Source organism: Gymnoscopelus braueri, assembly GCF_963280865.1.
Source record: "Gymnoscopelus braueri genome assembly, chromosome: 8".
Taxonomy (NCBI): domain Eukaryota; kingdom Metazoa; phylum Chordata; class Actinopteri; order Myctophiformes; family Myctophidae; genus Gymnoscopelus; species Gymnoscopelus braueri.
In genome coordinates this window covers 41,508,924-41,528,511 of record NC_137609.1, presented here as the reverse complement: position 1 = coordinate 41,528,511, position 19,588 = coordinate 41,508,924, and the positions used below count along the sequence as shown (strand labels likewise).

At 42.5% G+C, this 19,588-nt stretch overlaps 1 protein-coding gene across 1 annotated transcript in view; it reads right to left on the bottom strand.

Moving 5' to 3' along the window:
* Window positions 1-19,588, bottom strand: part of LOC308089988 (neurobeachin-like) — a gene marked incomplete at both ends in the record, with an annotated part of 234,794 nt that overhangs the window by 55,062 nt on the left and 160,144 nt on the right. Inside the window, 10 exon segments of the mRNA XM_080434989.1 lie at window positions 113-513; window positions 1,923-2,091; window positions 3,435-3,503; window positions 4,063-4,187; window positions 8,679-8,859; window positions 10,154-10,240; window positions 12,148-12,171; window positions 13,435-13,588; window positions 17,072-17,292; window positions 18,636-19,118. Of these exon segments, the coding sequence (XP_080291115.1) occupies window positions 113-513; window positions 1,923-2,091; window positions 3,435-3,503; window positions 4,063-4,187; window positions 8,679-8,859; window positions 10,154-10,240; window positions 12,148-12,171; window positions 13,435-13,588; window positions 17,072-17,292; window positions 18,636-19,118 (1,914 nt within the window).

The window sequence follows — 19,588 nt, the reverse complement described above, 5'->3', positions numbered from 1 at the left end:
ACACACACACACACACACACACACACACACACACACACACACACACACACACGCACACGCACACGCACACACACACGCACACGCACACGCACACTTGAAAGACGCCGCCCACCTTCACATTAATGCCCTTGTTGGTCTGGCTGATGCTGGATATGGAGGAGGGCGGGGCTTGTCCGTGGCCGTGGGCGGAGTTACCCGGGTTGTGGGGGGAGTCCAGCAGGCTCTCCTGAGACCTCGTCCGGACCTCTGCCGATAGGCTGCACAGCAGGTCGGCCCCGCCTCCTCCTATACCTCCCATGTCCCTATGGTCCCGGTCGCGGTCCCGGTCCGTCTCTCGGCCCACCAGGCCCAGGCCCAGACCCAGGCCCATGTCGGAGCCGTTCAGGGAGCCCGCCACGTGGCCCCCCTCGTCCCCGATGCCCGAGTCCGTGTGGGGGAGGCCGGCCCGGGGCGAGTCGTCCACGGGGGTGGGCGTCTGCTTGTCGCGGTCGGAGAAGGACGAGGACGGGTGCTCTGCATGGACATAGAGGAGGACAGGAGAGGAGGGGGAGGGGACATGATGAAGACCAACATACGAGGAGGAAGAGCACTTTGTAATGAACCACTTAAAGGGATAGTTCACCCCCAAAATGACTTTTTTTCTATCGATTAGTCACCCCATGGAGACTTGAATTCATGGATATTTTTTTTGTTTTTGTCATGTTCCTAAGCCAATAATTTGATGACCGGCAGCGGTACCGGTACGAGACACAAAGAGTCTCCTTTGTGTCTCCTACCGGAGCCGCTGCCAACCGGTCCGCTAGTCATCAAATTATTGGCTTAGGAATGCGACAAAAACTAAAAATATCCATGAATTCAAGTCTCCATGGGGTGACTAATCGATAGGAAAATACATTTATTTTGGGTGAACTACCCCTTTGAACCCCATAGGTTGTTGAACGGAGTCCCTCAGGGCTAGGTCGTCTCTGTCGGGTGGAAAACTCATATGTCCAAAACTGTTACTTTTCAGGATTCAAATCCAAAAGTATCAAAAATAGCAGACGTACAAGCTCAAAATGCGTCGCATCGCGGCGCGTTTTGAGCTTGTAGGTCTGTTATTTTTGATACTTTTGTGTGACATTGTATTATGATGAAGTACGGCGTTAATTTACGAAAAAAATATAAAAAGTTAAAATATGGAGATACAAGGTTTCTGCCCGACAGCAACAATATAGTGTCTGTTCAGTTTTACCAACTACATTAAATACCTTCGCTGAAAATAGCCGACAAGCTTACACTAAGCTTGTTGATAGCGAAGATGTTCAATGTAGAGCGAAAACAGAAACGTCACACCACTCAACCATAATTCAAGTTCAAGTGGTTGAAGTGACCTTGCTGACACCGTAGACATTATACCTATAGGAGAACTTCACCGAGTTTATGTTCATATAACTGCTCCTCACTAATGCTAATTTCTATAAGACGGCACAATTTTATGTCTGCTCCCTCTGTGTCTCAGAGAAGGGCACCGTTGTATAAATGTGGCTTTAAAATGCCTGTTTACCACAATCTATCGAAAACAATCACTCCTTTAAATCTGGTCTACCCCCCCCCTCCCCCCCTTCTCTCTCTCTTTCTCTCCTACCCCCACCACAACCACCCCCACCCCCAACCCTCTCTCTCCCCCTCCCTTTGCCGTTCTACTCTCCCACCCCTTATTGAATGACTCGGCTGTATCACCGTTAGCTTAAAGGTTCTTATGCATTGATTACACAGCAGCAAAGTGATGAATCATCACCGGCCCACGCTTTTAAAGTACCATTTTACAGCCTTGAGTTACTAATTAATTATTCATCATATCTTATTTTTTCTCTTTTTTCTTTACATTCCACTGCGGTGAGCAGCAGACAGAAATCGCTGAGTCGCCAAACCAACCAACCAACCTGTGCTGGTGGGGGAGTTGATCTCGTGGCGGATGCTCCGTCCTGATAGGCTGGTGGACCTGCCAATCTCGCGCTGGGGCTCCAGGATGTCGCGGTACTTGGAGACCATGAGGACGGAGATGAAGTAGACCACGGCCAGAGCCAGGAACTGAGCCTGCTTACTGTCATCCTGCAGTAGTAACGCACGCAAGCACGCACACACGCACGCACGCACGCATGTACATGAGTAAAAGTATAAAACTATTGGCATCAAAATGTATATAAAGTACCAAAAGTAAAAGTACTCATTATGCAGAATGTCCCATTTCAAGTTTTCAAGTGTATAGAAAATAGCAGATCTACAAGATCACAATGCGTTGCATCGTGACACATTGTGAGCTTGTAGATCGGCTATTTTCAAATGGCCGAAATGTATACATAGGGCTGTAGTGGTTAATGTATGTTTTGTAATAATAATAATAAAAGTATTGGAAATTGGAAATACTCAAGTAAAGTACAAATACCTCAAAATTGTACTTTAGTACAGTACTTGTACTTAGTTACTTTACACCACTGACAGTAAGCAAGGACAACACAAGGTGATATATTTGTACACTGAAACTGTACAAACTATTATAGAATGCCAGGTCAACACATGAAGCTGGCATCTGTCTACATTACAATTTAACCTTTGCATAAGACTGCGTGGTCGTCAGTGGTGGAAAGTAACTGAGTATATTTACTCAAGTACTGTACTTAAGTACAATTTTGAGGTATTTTTTTTTAACTTTACTGGAGTATTTCCAATTGTCAATACTTTTACTTCTACTCCACTACATCTCAGAGGTAGCCTAAATATTGTACTTTTACTCCACTACAATTATTTGACAACTTTAGTTACTAATTACTTTGCAGATATAAATTATTACATTATAAAACATACATTAACCACTTTAGCCCTATTTTATGCATGGGCTATTTTCAAACATTTGAGTACTTTTACTTTTGGTACTTTAAGTATATTTTGATGCCAATACTTTTGTACTTTTACTCAACTAACATTTTGAACACCGGCCTTTTTCTTGTAACAGAGTATTTTTATATTGTGGTATTGCTACACAGCAAAAACACACCCACCGTATCATACATCATACATACAGAATAAACACACCCTTACACACACTCACCGTTACATCTATTCTACACTCATCCAGCAAAGTCAAGGTCAAATCGATGCACATACGCACACATACACACCCCCAGTCCCGCCACCCACACACACACACATATAACCCCCAGTCCCCCCACCCACCCCACACACACACACACACACCCCAGTCCCGCCACCCCCACACACACACATATAACCCCCAGTCCCCCCACCCACACCCACCTCAGTCCCCCCGCACGCACACACACACACACACACACACACACACACACACACACACACACACACACACACACACACACACACACACACACACACACACACACACACACACACACACACACACACACACACACGCTTACCACATCTCTGAAGACCACAGCTCGGAGGCGATTTATGTCCACATCCTGCAGTAGTCTGTCTGGGTCCTGCTACATGGGAGACATGTCATTTCATTAGTGTGTGTGCGCAGGTGTGTACGTGTGTGTGTGTGTGTGTGTGTGTGTGTGTGTGTGTGTGTGTGTGTGTGTGTGTGTGTGTGTGTGTGTGTGTGTGTGTGTGTGTGTGGGGGGGTGTGTGTTTGTGTAATACCAGTGCTTGTCAAACATTTCCATATAAAGCTAGAGAGAAGATTATGTCAAGGTTTGCCTACATTTACAAAAAAAAATGCTTAGAAAACCCTTTTGGAAAACCCTCCAAAAATAATGTTGTGTATGCATGTGTATATATGTATGTATGCACATGTGTGTATGCATACACAAATGTATAATATATGTTTGAATATATATATATATATATATATATATATATATATATATATGTATATATATATATATATATATATATATATATATGTGTGCATGTCCATGTCTAGTGTGTGTGTGTGTGTGTGTGTGTGTGTGTGTGTGTGTGTGTGTGTGTGTGTGTGTGTGTGTGTGTGTGTGTGTGTGTGTGTGTGTGTGTGTGTGTGTGTGTGTGTGTGTCTGCTACCTTGCTGGCTGTGGAGGCACTGTGGAGGCTGTCCTGAGACTTGCTGTTGGTTAGTGATGACTTGCATCCCCGGTCTCTCTGTCTCTGTCTGCACTCCAAACAATTCCTCACCGCCACACAACACACTGTCAGAGAGAGAGAGAGAGAGAGAGAGAGAGAGAGAGAGAGAGAGAGAGAGAGAGAGAGAGAGAGAGAGAGGGGTGGGGGAGAGAGAACTGTAAGTATCACAACTTGGTAGAGGGCTTTCAAATCACACCTGTATAGACAAAGAAAAAGGAGAAAAAAAAGTTAGACATGACTGACAGCTTGGTAGAAAAACATAAAAATCACTTCACAATCGTACATGTAATTTTATTTTTAGGTTTTGACAGCTGAAAAGTTCTGGGAGTGAAAAAACTGCTCAGACAGACGAAGATGTAGCCTTGGAGACCCAGACGGTGTTTTTGTGAAACTGTTTGACACTTAACTTCACCGTTTTGAGTTCTGGAGCACTATACAGACTATATTCTTCCACCAGCTGATTTTTCGGAAAATCTTCCGGAAAACATTTTCAATTAAACTGAATAATTTTTTTTCCAGACAAATGACCGAAAAATATTTTTTTCTTAATTATGTCTCTTACACAAATGCAGTATTTTCTTCTCTTTTCTACAATACTGTGTTTTCTCTTATCCTCTTTTCAATACAGCAGCAAATGACTGAAAACTCTATCAATTCTCTTACAAAGATCTTGTATTTTCTTTTGCACATCTTTTCACATGTCAGTGACATCACTGACGAATCCTTGGTATCTTTATAACCAGCTTCGAACATAATGGCGTACGTCCGTGCTACTTCCGGGTTGCATAACAGTGACATCACTGTCGAATCCTTGGTATCTTGATCCTAGCCTTTCAACAAGTGTGTTTACTAGTAGCGTCACTACACACTGTGTTTAGATTTTTTCACGCTTGTGCTAATGAAACACTAAACGGGATTATTATTTCATGTCAACATTCAAGTACAACTATCAGAAGATGTAACTCAGGTAAAGTAATGCATCACTCTGCAAGTTTAACTCAAGTTTTCCACCTGTCCAAATGTTTCTTCTGTTAATTTTTCCCATCGCGATTCATTTTTTATTAAATCGATTTAAATCGTCACCCGTTTGAATCGATTTAAATCGATTTACGATAAATGGTTACATGCCTAGTAATTTGTCACAATAACCATTTCACATAACGTGTTTTTAGACACTAAACTTTACAAAATGGATATTTACTTGCCACTCATAAAAATGGGTCCCGAGTCCGAGCCCATTCATTGTTTGTGAACCACTGTGCTAGTGGAAGAATGAGCTCAATGCTAACTACTTTGGGCTCAGGCCAATTAGCAGAAACACTTCAGGTGAATGACATTAACACTTCACTTGTAATGCAACATGCCCCAAGGGAGCCGGAAAAGCTTTCAACATGTCGTTATGCCAATTAATTCCTTTCTGTGTGTTGTCACTGCTGTTGTATCCTACTGGCTCACCTGCCAGCGAGGAGCCCCCACCAGGATGGTGTTGTAGAGCTTTCGTCCTACTCCTCCCGCCCAACACTCCCCGCTGACAGGTGCCGCGCCCGCGCCCGTATGATTACATAGTGTTTCGATTTGTTTTAAAACAAACGATTCTCGATTCAAAAACGTTTTTTTTCCGATTCAAAGTAATAAAAAGATTAGATTAAAAACAATTCTCGTTTTTTTTCCCGATTCAAAATAGATTTTTTCCCCCGATTCAGCCCAGAACCTGCCACTTCTCAAAAATGTCATTATACAAAAATACTGGGGAAAAAAAAAATATATATATATATATATAAAAAGAATAATAGATGTAATATCCAACATGAGAATCGCGATTCATATTAGAATCGATTTTTTCCCACACCCCTAACAGTGACAAATAGCACCCTCCCCCGAACACGGGCCTTTGTTTACTATGCTGTAGTATGATCAAGTAGGGCTTTCATTTAAGAAAGAACACAAAAAGTTAAAATATGGAGATAGGCGGTTTCTGCCCGACAGCAACGTTATAGCAAGCCGTAGACAAACAAAGGCAGACTCAGGGTTGAGCCATCGAGCTTTAGGTCTACAAAGGTTTTGGTTCATATTGGGAAACTATGGTCTGATGATCAATAATAGTACATTCTGTGATTTTAGATGTACTATATACAATGTCCTCTTACCTCTTTGCATCTTGCCTCTGTAGAAAATAGCAAATGTGCTATTTTTCCTGCATGACACACAAGTGTAAATCCGGCATAGCTCCAACCCCTAAATGCCTAATCCATCCCAACCCCAGGCTGAATCTTTTCCTAATTTTAATATTTTTTTAATTCTATTACATATATAACTATATAAAAACAACCATTTCTCTAGTGAGGACCAGGAAAATGGTCCTCACAATGTCTTTTTATCAAATTCGAGGGCTGTCAAACGATACAAAAATATTTGATCAGATTAATCACAGATTAATAATTAATAAATTAATCATGATTAATCACCATTCACAGTTATGCTTTCTCTGTATATTTTTGTGGGAATGGAAAGATAAATGACTCTCTCTCTCTCGCTGTGTGTCTGTCTCTCACTCTCTCTCACCCCGTGGTGCTGTGTGATATGAGCAGCTGCCTAAATACATTGTGCAGCCTTTTCTGGCAATAACCCACTTGTGTTTTTTTACCCATCCAGATATAGGGCCACGCACAGGTTCTCTTTTCATTGTTTGGATCTATCAGCCATCAGACTATAGAGCGATGAGGTGACCGAAATGCTCGCCCCCAAAATATACCTTTTACTGAGGTTAAGGTTAGGAATAAATGTAGGTTTAGGCATAGTTTTACTGAGGTTAAGTTTAGGAATACATTTGGGTTTAGACATAGTTTTACTGAGGTTAAGTTTAGGGATAAGGTTAGGTTTAGGCATAGTTTTAGGAATAAGGCTAGGTTTAGGCATAGTTTCACTGAGGTTACGTTTATGAGTACCTGGTGCCGATGTCGCCGGATTTGACCCGGGGCAAGCGTGGTTTTGGGCGAGCGTTCTTGTTTTCAGCAACGACTAGTGCAGAGTGGGTGGATTGACTGTGTATTTTTTTTAGTTTTAATCTAATTAATTCCATACTGTACACACACACACACACACACACACACACACACACACACACACACACACACACACACACACACACACACACACACACACACACACACACACACACACACACACACACACACACACACACACACACACACACACAGTCCTTGACGGCTCGCTCGCCCCCCCTAGGAGCTACGGCGTAAACATTTAACAGCTCTGTGATTTTCCTGATTAGGAAAAGTGACTGTGGTGACAAAACTGTCATGAAATCACAGCTAATTTTTAATTCATGTATTTGTTTTTCTCTGTTTACTCTCAACTCTCCGGTTATTGGCTTTTTGACAGATTTCTGACACGTTGTTTGGTCTGCTTGTTAGGAGCATGGGACAACAAACAGGCACTCGCGATTTCTACAGACAGCTGACTCTGGAGCCAATATTCTCTGAAGCTCCTAATAAAACAGGCCTGTAAAAATGTAATATCGATCTAAAATTGCTCTGCTTTTGATATAAGGTTATTCAGTTTATGTTTTATCTCTGCTTCTGGTCAGACTGAATTAAATAAAACTTTGTGAGGTGTTTTGGGGTAAATTAACGGGCCACTTGAATCATACTACAGCGTCACATAAAAGCATCAAAAGTAGCAGATCTACAAGCTCGAAGCGACACGTTTAGGGCTCGTCGATCTGCTACTTTTGCTGTTTTTGAATTTGGATCCTGAAAAGTAACTGTTTTGGACCCGACAGAGACAACATTTTATACTTATATTTTTCATTTACAAATCAAACCTTCTATGCCTCCTGAGTCTGCCTCCAGTAGTATAATCTACACCATGGTGATGATAACATGCACCTTGCATCCACATTCAGTCCAGATGTTATCATTTATTTAGTCAGCTCACATTTACACCTGCCATTAAAATGCATCGCTGGCCCACATGCACTGACTTACAGTACACAATGATTGTCAAAGGTGTGTGTACATTGTTGTGCATTTTGTGTGTGTATAACGTTAGCATGCATGTAGGAGATGCATTTACACTTTGCTAAGTAAGTTGTAATAAAGCATCTGCGACCAACCCGGGCTAGCCCTATAAAGCCACAGCAGTAACTATGCAAATAATTAAACTGATAAAAAGGGTTTTTAATGTGTTTCAATTGGCCAGCCAAATGGTTTATTGGTAAATAAGTGACATTACAATAATTTCTTCACATAATTGTCTATCCCTCAAAATAATGAAGGCTAATTAGAATTTTGAGACAAAACAAATACGTCAGTTTGTCGAAAAACTGCTCTTTGGCTTTGTAGGACAGCAGGGGGCGGTGTGGTGTGGGGTCAGTCAATCTGTCCTCATTTCGTTCACTACCTCAAATGTTCTGTGTTGTTTCACTGCTACAGTAGAACGCGACCAGCCGGGGACACATGTTCATGCCAGGTGTAAAAAGGTCATGGTTCTGGTGTTTAATAAAGAATAATAAAAAAAGTCAAACTCACACATACCCAGTCGGAGGCATTGCCTCATCAGCCCGCCGGAGGACATGTTCTTCTCCGCCTCGATCTCGCTGAAGTTGAGGGAGCTGGCGAACACCAACACGTCCACCATGGCCATGAGACGAGAGAGGAAGGTGACCGCCGTCTCCGAGGACATGCCCTGCGTCGCCTCGATGTTCTCCAGCTCCGTCTGTGTGGGGGAACAGGGTGAAGGAAGGGGAGGGGATCAGGCACTGTCAAATCGCTCTTGCTACTGTAGCTACCACACACACGCGCGCCGAGAGCGTGCACGCCGCTGACACACTGAGATGCATCCATGCTCTCCTCATCGAAGAAAAGGAGATGGAAGGTAAGGTAGTGGCGGGGCTCTCTCTGTGGTTGCGACAGAAGCGACTAAAAGTGTCTTAAGAGAGATGCTAATGCAGCTGAGGTTTTGGGGTCACGTGCCATCGTTTCATCATGTCATACGGAAGAGCAGCCTTCGTTCGGTTAGCATGCTGGTAAGTGAACGGTTTCGCCATACGTGTATGGTGAAACAGGGGCAAAATGGAAGTGCTTTGAACGACACACAGGAAGTACGGACGGACGGACGGGCGGGCGGGCGGATGGACGGACAGCCTGATGGCACACAGGTAATGGGTACAGTGGGAGAGCAGGTGGTAGCAGGATGGACTCAAGGCCTTGGTGGTGGTGGGAGCGGTTAACAGGCAAAGTGGTTTGGTGGCAACAACGTGGAGTTAGATTAGAAGACACTGGCGCAGACTAGTACTCTCGTGTGCGTATACCGACCTAAATGGCCATATAACCAAATTTTCATTCTATGCCCGCGTTTTTTAAATTTGGATCCAGTGTGCAGCAGGTAGCCTGATCATCAGACTGAAGCTGCGTGGAGCTTCAGTCTGACATTGGCTCCAGTGTAGGCGGTTACAAGGGGGAGGGGATTCGAATTTCCCTAAACCAATCACAAGAGATCCACGGATCCGCCTACATCTGACGTCATCGCACAGCTTAAGGACGGCCTGTGGCACTGATTGGCTTGTCGTTAGACCCACCCCCACCTCCGACTCTCATTGGACAATACATTTTTGTACCGAATACAATCCTAGGTTTACATTACAACACCAGACCAAGAGGGGCAGTTCACTCGGAGAGTGGGCGGGGTCTATGGTCTGGAACCAGGCTAGGTTGTTAAGACCTTCGAGTGAACCACTACTGTTGTTAGCGTTCTCTGTGTCCTTTATAGACCAAGGTAAGGATGTGAGGAAGTCGGAGTGTGAAGAAGAGGAAAGGCAAAGTGCAAACTTCTAGCAGCTCCATGAGGAGGAAAGAGAACTTGTGCACAAACAGTGTGTGGGTATAGAGTGTAAAGACACACACAGTGGGGTGAGGTGAGGGACAAGAAGGGATTTGGGGGGGTTGGTGCGCTTTAGCTCTTTCTGGTGATTAACATTAGGGGATAACCGAGGGTTCTTCTTTTTACCCACCTCTCCTCCCCCCGCGCCTCCTCCCCCAGGCACTGGGGTCACCTCCTCGCCCTTTGACCCCCTCGGGGGTCCAGCTCCTCCTGCCTCCTTCTTTTGGATGTCGATACAGAAGGGGACAGGCTTAGGACATGGTTGAACCCCTCCCATTCCCTTCAGCAGCGTCATCAAACGTCTTTAAACCAATGAGCTTATATAGAGGAGCCTCCCTCGCCGTTTTCCTCTCATTATGCTCTTTCCTTACACTACGTCCTCTCTACACAGTAAAACCCTCAGTGTTAACTTAAAGACCCGCTCCTTGTTTAGTTTTTTGTTTGGTTAAAGGGGAATTTCACCGTAGGCGTTTTCTTACCATTATTTGAGGTTGTTAACTCATCATAAGAGTGCGGGCGGAAGCATCGCGAGACGAGATTTCAAACGTGATTTCAGTAAATCGGATTTGTAAACTGTAATGGCGGCGCGCGGTAGCAATAACACTGCACCGACATCAGACGGTCCACACACGACAGATATATACAAGAAAAAAATATTTTCGAGCGACAGAAATAAGCGGATTTAGCCAAGCACTAAACACTACCGTTCTGAGCTGCTGTGGTGGAGGGGGTCCCCGAAATGGAGAACATCGCTCGTTATGAACTGGGGGTCCTGGATCACCCTTATGATGAGTTAAGAACCTCAAATAATGGTAAGAAAACGCCTAGGGCGAAATTCTCCTTTAATGTCTTTTTCAAGCTTACCCGTGACATGTGTTGTGCTCTGCATATTTCCAAAGAGCGTTTTACGAGTAAAATAATGCTCTTCAGCCTCTGTGATGTCATACACATTTGAAGTACCATGATAAAGACTGTTTTGATGTTTTGTAAACCAGCACGTCATGAAACCTTTAACGCCAATCAAGGCCTGTATACAGGGATGTTGGATGTTACAAAACAAGCAGTCCGCCGCTCCCCCAACACAACGCTAGGGTCCCGGCAATGAGGAAGTGACTAGCTTCTTCCTGTGTTTGTTGAGTTTTTTTGTCGTGGTCTGTTTGGTGTTTCTGTTCGAATGTTCTCTGTAGACACTCATGGGATTACCCAAATTATAATCAGATGCATATTAACAGATTACGAAACACTAAATGAGGGCCAAGACAGAGCAAAGGTACTGTAATATATAACCAAACGAGGGTACATATGGAAAGGGATAAATTAACACAGATGCAGATTTTACCGTTTCGACCATTCTCTGTCTTTCGGTCTACTCCGTCCCCCTTTTAATACACGTTTCCCTGGCAAATGTAGACTGACGATGAACAGTTATCATAATAATGCCATGCTGCATTTTTATATCACAAACGTACATTATTACACCAGCTGGTATATATTGGCTAGAGAGACACGATCAATAAAGAGGGAATGTTTTGTAGTCTGTATGCATATTAATTGAGTGTATTGAATTGCATTAAAGGGATATTTCACTTCAAAACATGTTTGGGGTCAATTTGACGTCTACTCTGGCTTTTGTGTTTCACCCAAGACACTTTTTAAGTTGCTTGATTCAGTATTTAGATATTTGATATTCATCAGACAGCACCCTTCCTATACAAAACCCATTGTAACTTCAAACTCCATTTTAACCATGATAGATTCATTGAAAACAGCTGTCCTTGGTTCTGACCTTCTAATGCGTGAGGGGGCGTGTTTTTTCAATAATTTTCTCCTTTATTTTTTGTATACATTTTTGGGGGAAATGAAAAAAATAAAATAAAGAAATTAAAAAAAACTGTCTGGGGTTCTCACAAAAGCCAAAGTAAACATTCAAATGACCCCAAACATGTTTGAAAGTGAAATACCCCTTTAATTAGCTGCAAAGGAACACAATGACGCATAGAAACACTATGGATGTCACACAAGCAAGGGTTAGTGTCACTGTCACAATGGCAAAGAAACCAGTGCAGAGTTTTAGTAGCAAAGACAGAAAGACAACGTGAGCGAGAGGAAGAAACCACAACTTACAGTGTTGGCATTACTCTTAGAACTCTGCACATGCAAACAACAACAACAACAACAACAAACAGACAAAAACAGACGCAAAAAAAGACAAGAAAACAGAATAACACAGGTAACACAGAGAGAAAAAAGAAAAAAAGGAAGGTGGTTAAATTAAACAACATTCTCAAAGTAAAAAGATCATTAATTAACTGACGGGTTAGAAAAGAGACTAAAATATGGTAAGGTAAAATGAAACTTTCAGAGTCATATCACAACTAATAGCAGTGTTAATTTGACTGTTATAAAGATATACAGATGAGAGGAACCAAGTAGGCTGTCAGAGAAGTTTAATTAGATTACCCCTTCATTTATACTAATGGCCAAAATATGCAAACCTTGTCGAGTTAGTCAATAAATAAAAATCAATTAAATTGCGAGCTGGATCTGATCATGATTGGATGGATTTTTGGTGAGACAGAAATCTATGAAATATGACGAAAGCAAAGACTTCTTAAACCTACCCAATCATGTCAGATGGTAACTGGAAGACTCGCCCCAAAACACACTCGCCCCCATTTTTTTTTGCGGATCGCTCGCCCCCAGCGGTTCTTGTATTCTTGTATTTGTTTTACTGAGGTTAATGTTAGGAATAAGTTTAGGGTTAGGCATAGCTTTACTGAGGTTAAGGTTAGGAATACGTTTAGGGTTAGGCATAGTTTTACTGAGGTTAAGGTGAGGATTAAGTTTAGGGTTAGGCGTAGCTTTACTGAGGATAAGGTTAGGAATAAGTTTAACGTTAGGCATAGTTTTACTGAGGTTAAGTTTAGGAATAAGGTTAGGTTTAGGCATAGTTTTACTGAGGTTAAGTTTAGGAATAAGGTTAGGTTTAGGCATAGTTTTACTGAGGTTAAGTTTAGGAATAAGGTTAGGTTTAGGCATAGTTTTACTAAGGTTACATTTAGGAATACCTGGTGGCGACCGTTCCGAGGTTGCCGGATTTGACCCGGGGCAAGCGTGTTTTGGGGCGAACGTTCTTGTATTCTGTCAGATCAACTCTGCATTGATTGAGAACGCGATGTTCATCTGGTCTGAGTTTCTTTCGCATTCTCATGCCTTGGTCAAAATATTTCTAAGGTCGCCGATCTACAAGCTCACAACGCAACCCGTTGCGACGCATTGTGAGCTTGTGGATCGGCGAATGTTCGCTGTGCAACAGAAATATAGGGCTTAAGACGTTAACCGGGCGGGCGGTTCGAGCTGCAGTTTAGTTCGCCCCCTCCCACCACAGGGGGGCAGAGCAGAGCCACTTACAGAGGGGGAGGTGGCGGCGGACAGGAGAGGCAGGATGCCTCCGCAGGCGATGATGATGTTGTCCACCATCTGGGAGATGAGATGGATGGTGTTGTGGACGAAGATGATGTTCTCGTTGCTGTTCACAAAGTCCATCACCGACTTGGTGGAGTGGCTGAGGAGAAAGAAAGAAAGAACAGTTTAGGTTTGATTGTCCTTTCCTGTCCTTGTTGTGAGGTTATTCATACTGCTGTCCTTTGTTGAGCATATTCAGTATACCCTTCAGCTTCAACTATAATATATTGTCGCTGTCTGGCGCAAACCTCCTATCTCTGTTTATCAACCATTTTCTTTTCTTTAATAAATCAATGCCATTGAACACCCTTTACGTCTGTGTGTGTGTGTGTGTGTGTGTGTGTGTGTGTGTGTGTGTTTTACAGATATTGAACCAAGGAAAAGTATTAAAAAGCGCCTCTGTTGTGATTGTCTTGTAATGTTTAAATGTAATGTAATGTTGATGTTGAGTGGAAAAAGAACATCAATAAATATATTGTTGAAAAAAATAAAAGCGCCTCTGACTAAACTCCATTGGAGTCGGTCAAACCACTTAACTCCAACTCAGGTATGGACTTTGTCATTCTAATAAATGATGGACATAACAACTATCGCCACATTAATGGTCAAAAACCTCCTAACTCCACTTGAGCTGTATTTGGGTAAAGTGATGATAATATAATGACACATGCAAGTATCTGACAATGTATAAAGTCACAATACCAACTTAGTTTGTTGCAATAAAAACACGTTTTTATTTTCATTTCCGAAAAAGTTAATATTTTGGACATAGCTGCTTTCTGCCCGACAGCAGAGATATTCAATATACTCTCCACTTTGACAATAATATACAACCTCGATATAACCTGTTGCATGTGTGCAATGTGTCCGGAGTTTACTGACAGTAAACGCATTCGTACATGCCGGCAGTGGTGGAAAGTAACTAAGTACATTTACTCAAGTACTGTACTTAAGTACAATTTTGAGGTATTTGTACTTTACTTGAGTATTTCCAATTTCCAATACTTTTACTTCTACTCCACTACATCTCAGAGGCAAATATTGTACTTTTACTCCACTACATTTATTAGAAAACTTTAGTTACTAGTTACTTTTCAGATATAAACTATGATATAATGAAACATACATTAACCACTTTAACCCTATTTTATACCCAGGCTATTTGAAAATAGCCGATCTACAAGCTCACAACGCGTCGCATCGCGACGCGTTGTGAGCTTGTAGATCTGCTATTTTCAAATATTTAGTACTTTTACTTTTGGTACTTTAAGTACATTTTGATGCCAATACTTTTGTACTTTTACTCAAGTAAATTTGGAATTCTGGACTTTTACTTGTAACAGAGTATTTTTATATTGCAGTATTGGTACTTTTACTTAAGTAAAGAATTTGAGTACTTTTTCCACCACTGCATGCCGGGAATCTGATTTGGCTGGTCACTGTCTAGGATCACAACAATGCAACAACTCCACAACGGACTGAAACAACAGCAGTGCAACAACACAACATAATGCTGCAATCATAGCAATATCACACGAGAGGGTGTGCTTTACACGCCTTTTTCAGCGGTGTGTTATTTCTTGATAATGACTTCTGAGCTCAATAACAGACTGCTGTCAAATCAAAGGCTCAGAGCACCTACTCATATCAATCTGTGCTGCTTGATTTTGTGCCGTATCCAACATGACAGCCATGTAAACAAACGCACAATGTCATTTACAGCTAAACGTTGCTCTCAAGAATGTTTTTGAAAACATTTGAAGTGAGAAATAGACAAAGCAGTAACCGAAAATGTATTCTATTTGATCAACACCTCCAGTGGTGGAAAAAGTACTCAAATTCTTTACTTAAGTAAAAGTATCAATACTGCAATATAAAAATACTCTGTTACAAGTAAAAGTCCAGAATAAAAAATGTACTTGAGTAAAAGTACAAAAGTATTGGCATCAAAATGTACTTAAAGTACCAAAAGTAAAAGTACTAAATATTTGAAAATAGCAGATCTACAAGCTCACAACGCGTCGCGATGCGACACGTTGTGAGCTTGTAGATCGGCTATTTTCAAATAGCCTAGGTAAAAAATAGGGCTAAAGTGGTTAATGTATGTTTCATTATATCATAATTTATATCTGAAAAGTAACTAGTAACTAAAGTTTTCAAGTAAATGTAGTGGAGTAAAAGTACAATATTTGCCTCTGAGATGTAGTGGAGTAGAAGTAAAAGTATTGGAAATTGGAAATACTCAAGTAAAGTACAAATACCTCAGAATTGTACTTAAGTACAGTACTTAAGTAAATGTACTTAGTTACTTTCCACCACTGAACACCTCCTTGTTTTCCGAGGCGACCGTGTCCGCCCAGCGCAACACTTATGGAATACTTCCATTGCCGTAAGCAAGGAAATACTTCGTTTTGTTGTTACCTTTGGGTCAATTTACACAAGTAGCCGTGTAATAAGCGGGATAATTGACGGGTCGCCGGTCATTATTGAGAAATAAATCCCTTCCGAGGTGATTAGGCACCTCTGTTGTGCGTCGGTGCCTAATCACCCTGTCGGGATTTATTCATCAATAATGACTGGCAACCCGTCAATCGTCCCTTGCTTATTGGCACGACAGTGCTGCAGTCAGGAACGAGGTACCGAGTTCCATAAGCATCAATGTGCCAATAATTGTGGTTATAGGGCACCCTCTTGTGCAATATTCGATTAAACAAATCTAAAACTAATCTAAACTGCATTTCGTCTCTGTCGGGTGGAAACCTCATACAGTATGTTCAAAACTGTTACTTTTCAAGATTCAAATTCAAAAACAGCAAAAGTAGCAGATCGACAAGCTCAAAACGCGTTCGAGCTCGCGCCGCGTTTCGAGCTTGCGGATCTGCTATTTTTGATGCTTTCGTGTGATGCTAAAAAATAATAATATATATATATATATATATATATATAGAGATATGGAGTTTCTGCCCGACAGACGATTTGTATCTGGCTCTAGTGTTGATTTTGACCAGTGATTGATTCAGTTTTAATCATAGTCTTTTGAATCAAATTCCATTTAGTCATCTGAAATGTTTTACTGTTAGTCTAGTTTTATTTGACAAAATATCATAAGATAAGTCGACTAAATCTACAGTTCATTTAGTCAACAAAAAATGATGATGAATGATGAAAATTGATGACGTCGTAATGGCTGATTTTACACTTGGTTGAATGCCGAAAATAGCCGATCTGCTATTTTCAGAGCACAACACCTGAGTGCAACCAAACATAAAATGAATTGTCTTTTAGTTCTACTGGATCTCTTCTCCACTCGTCCCTCCCTAACATGTTAGTCTAGTTTTTATTTGTTGACGAAAAACGAAAGATATATTTAGTTTTAGTCATCGTAGCTTATACGAAACTTATAAAACATAGCAAAACGTATAAAAAATTGCTAATAAAACTAAATAAATTTTTAGTTTTTATTTAGTTTTCGTCAGTGAAAAAAGGTAGTCGATGAACATTTTTCGTCATAGTTTTAGTCGACAAAATCAACAATGTCTCGCTCCCTCTCTCCCTCTCTATCTCGCTCGCTCGCTCAGCCCACCTCCTCCACACGTGCACGTCGGTCTCCAGGGCGAACAGCAGGTCGGTGAGCAGCCTCTGGTGCATGGGCGACCACTTGAACTCCGGGATGCGGAACATGGTGGTGCGCGGCCCGGGGCTGAACTGCCGCCGTTGCTCCTCTGTCATGGGCATCCCCCGGAAGCCCAGGTCCACGCGGAGGTCACGCTCCAACTGTGCCGCCACGCTGCGACCATGGAGGGCCTTATAGACGCAAGGAGAGAGAGAGAGAGAGAGGGGTAATAAGCGAAAGAGAATATGATGTTCATAAGTTCATAGGTTGGGTATTTGTAGTGCGCCCCCCCCCCCCCCCCCATCCAGTTATTACATTGGCCCGGAGCGCAAAGAGAAAAGAAAGAGACAAGACAAAGAAGACTAGACTAGGACAACAAGAACTCAATCACACTATCAGTCATACAGTCACAACAGTGTTGCCATGTCGGCTTATTATCTCTTTCATTGCCACGGGAATTCGGACGGGAATTCCCGATTCTGCCAAGGCTTTCATTGCCACGGACAGGAATTCCCGTCCAATTATTTTTTAGTGGTTTTATAAAAGATAGCGCTGTTCTCTGTCACCCGAGTGACCACTTTCACTTTTAACTCACACGGATACGGAAATAACGTCATCCGAAGATTTCCGCCTCCGTCCACTTCCTGTTTATTGGCTTCTGATACTATTTGTTTGTTTACACATGGTCCGATGATAGATCATAATGATCAAAACCTTCTGTGACCAGTTGAAAAGGTTAAAAAACACGAAAACGCTGGCAGTGTGGCAGTTTATTAATGTATATACTCTGGCAGTGAAAGAGTTATAAGCAACTTTGGGCATCTTTTTCTGTAAAGTTGCTTGTAAAAATTGGTACTTGGTACTTGGTGTTTCTAAAGTGTAGTTGCTTATTTAGGCTTGTTTTCCAAAACTAAATGCCAACTTCTGCCAACAGACGGCCTCTTGTAGTCTGTTGTAGTCTGAAGTAATCTGTTTGGTGGAGAGTCACCTTAAAATGTCCTGCCTGATCATTTTTTTGGACGAGGATGAGATGCTGTTTGCCTTTTAGATTTTAGGCATCTCACCATCGCAACTCCTAATCAGGACATGCAGATGGCTCTAACTAGGCTATAGTGAATTAACTGCCCATGGTAAACATAAACATGCAGCAGCTTTGTACACTATCAAATTAATCAACACACATAGACAAACACACACACACATACAGTGTTTGTTTTACTATACTCGTGAGGACATAAACATTTTAGGATGAAAAAAATATATGTTTGTTTTTTGCCATTATTACCCCTAAACCTAAAGGAAAGGAAAAATCTGCTCCACAAGGAATTCACCATAAAACAACCACTTCTCTATTTCTCAAATTCTACTATCGTCTCTGTTGGGTATATGTCCGCACGCACGCACGCACACACACACACACACACACACACACACACACACACACACACACACACACACACCCGCACACGCACACGCACACGCACACGCACACGCACACACACACACACACACACACACACACACACACACACACCTGTGTCGTGGCGGTGGTCTGAATCTTCTTGATGTCCTTCTCCTTGCCGTCGTCGGACCTCTCCGTGTCGGAGGTGGTGCTGGCCGTGTCGCCTCCTCCGGCCTTGACCTCCCCCTCTGCCCCGGACGGAGCCCCCCCCTCTCCCTCGGGGTACTGGGCCTGGCTCTGGGCCTGGTGGGCCTGCATGGCCTGGGCCTTCAGGGCCTCGGCCTCGGCTATGGAGCTGATGTCGGCCAGAGGGCTCTGGATCTTGAAGGGATCGCTGTCCTCCGGGAGCTCCGGGTGGCTCTGTGCCGGGTGGGTCAGGTCGGAGCCGCAGCTGGTCATGTGGGCCAGGAGGCTGAGGTCGTCGCTGGCGCTGATGGAGGAGGCTGGGACCGGGCCGGATGACGGGGTGGGCTGCTGCTGCTGCTGGTCCCCTGATGGGCTGGGGAGAACCAGAGGGTCTGTGGCCGCCAGCGCTGGAAGAAGCTTCTCGTCCACCTTTGGAAATTAAGCGTTGGTATATTCGGAATTAATTCAAATACATATCATGATTATATTTTTTGGGGGGGATTTGGACCTGCTTGTTTGCTCTGTAGGGCAGTTCTCAAACTTTTTCATGTCGAGGACCGCTAAATTGACATGTATTTGGCCACGGACCCCCTCATCTGAAAAGGTTTTGTGCCAGGGACCCCCAGAAGAGAAGATTTATGTAAATAACATTTAAAAAAAGCAAAATTATTAAAAACTTTTCAAACACTTTCCAAATTTTTCAAAAATGTTCAAAAATAGCAGATGTACAAGCTCGCTCACTGTGAGCTTGTAGATCTGCAATTTTTTTCAACAGCCAACATATAAATGGATAATGCGGTTAAAATGATTGTGATGCTATATATATTAACTACTTTTGACCCCCTGGAACACATCATAGCATAATAGAAATAAAGACATACAAACAAAATATAATAAAA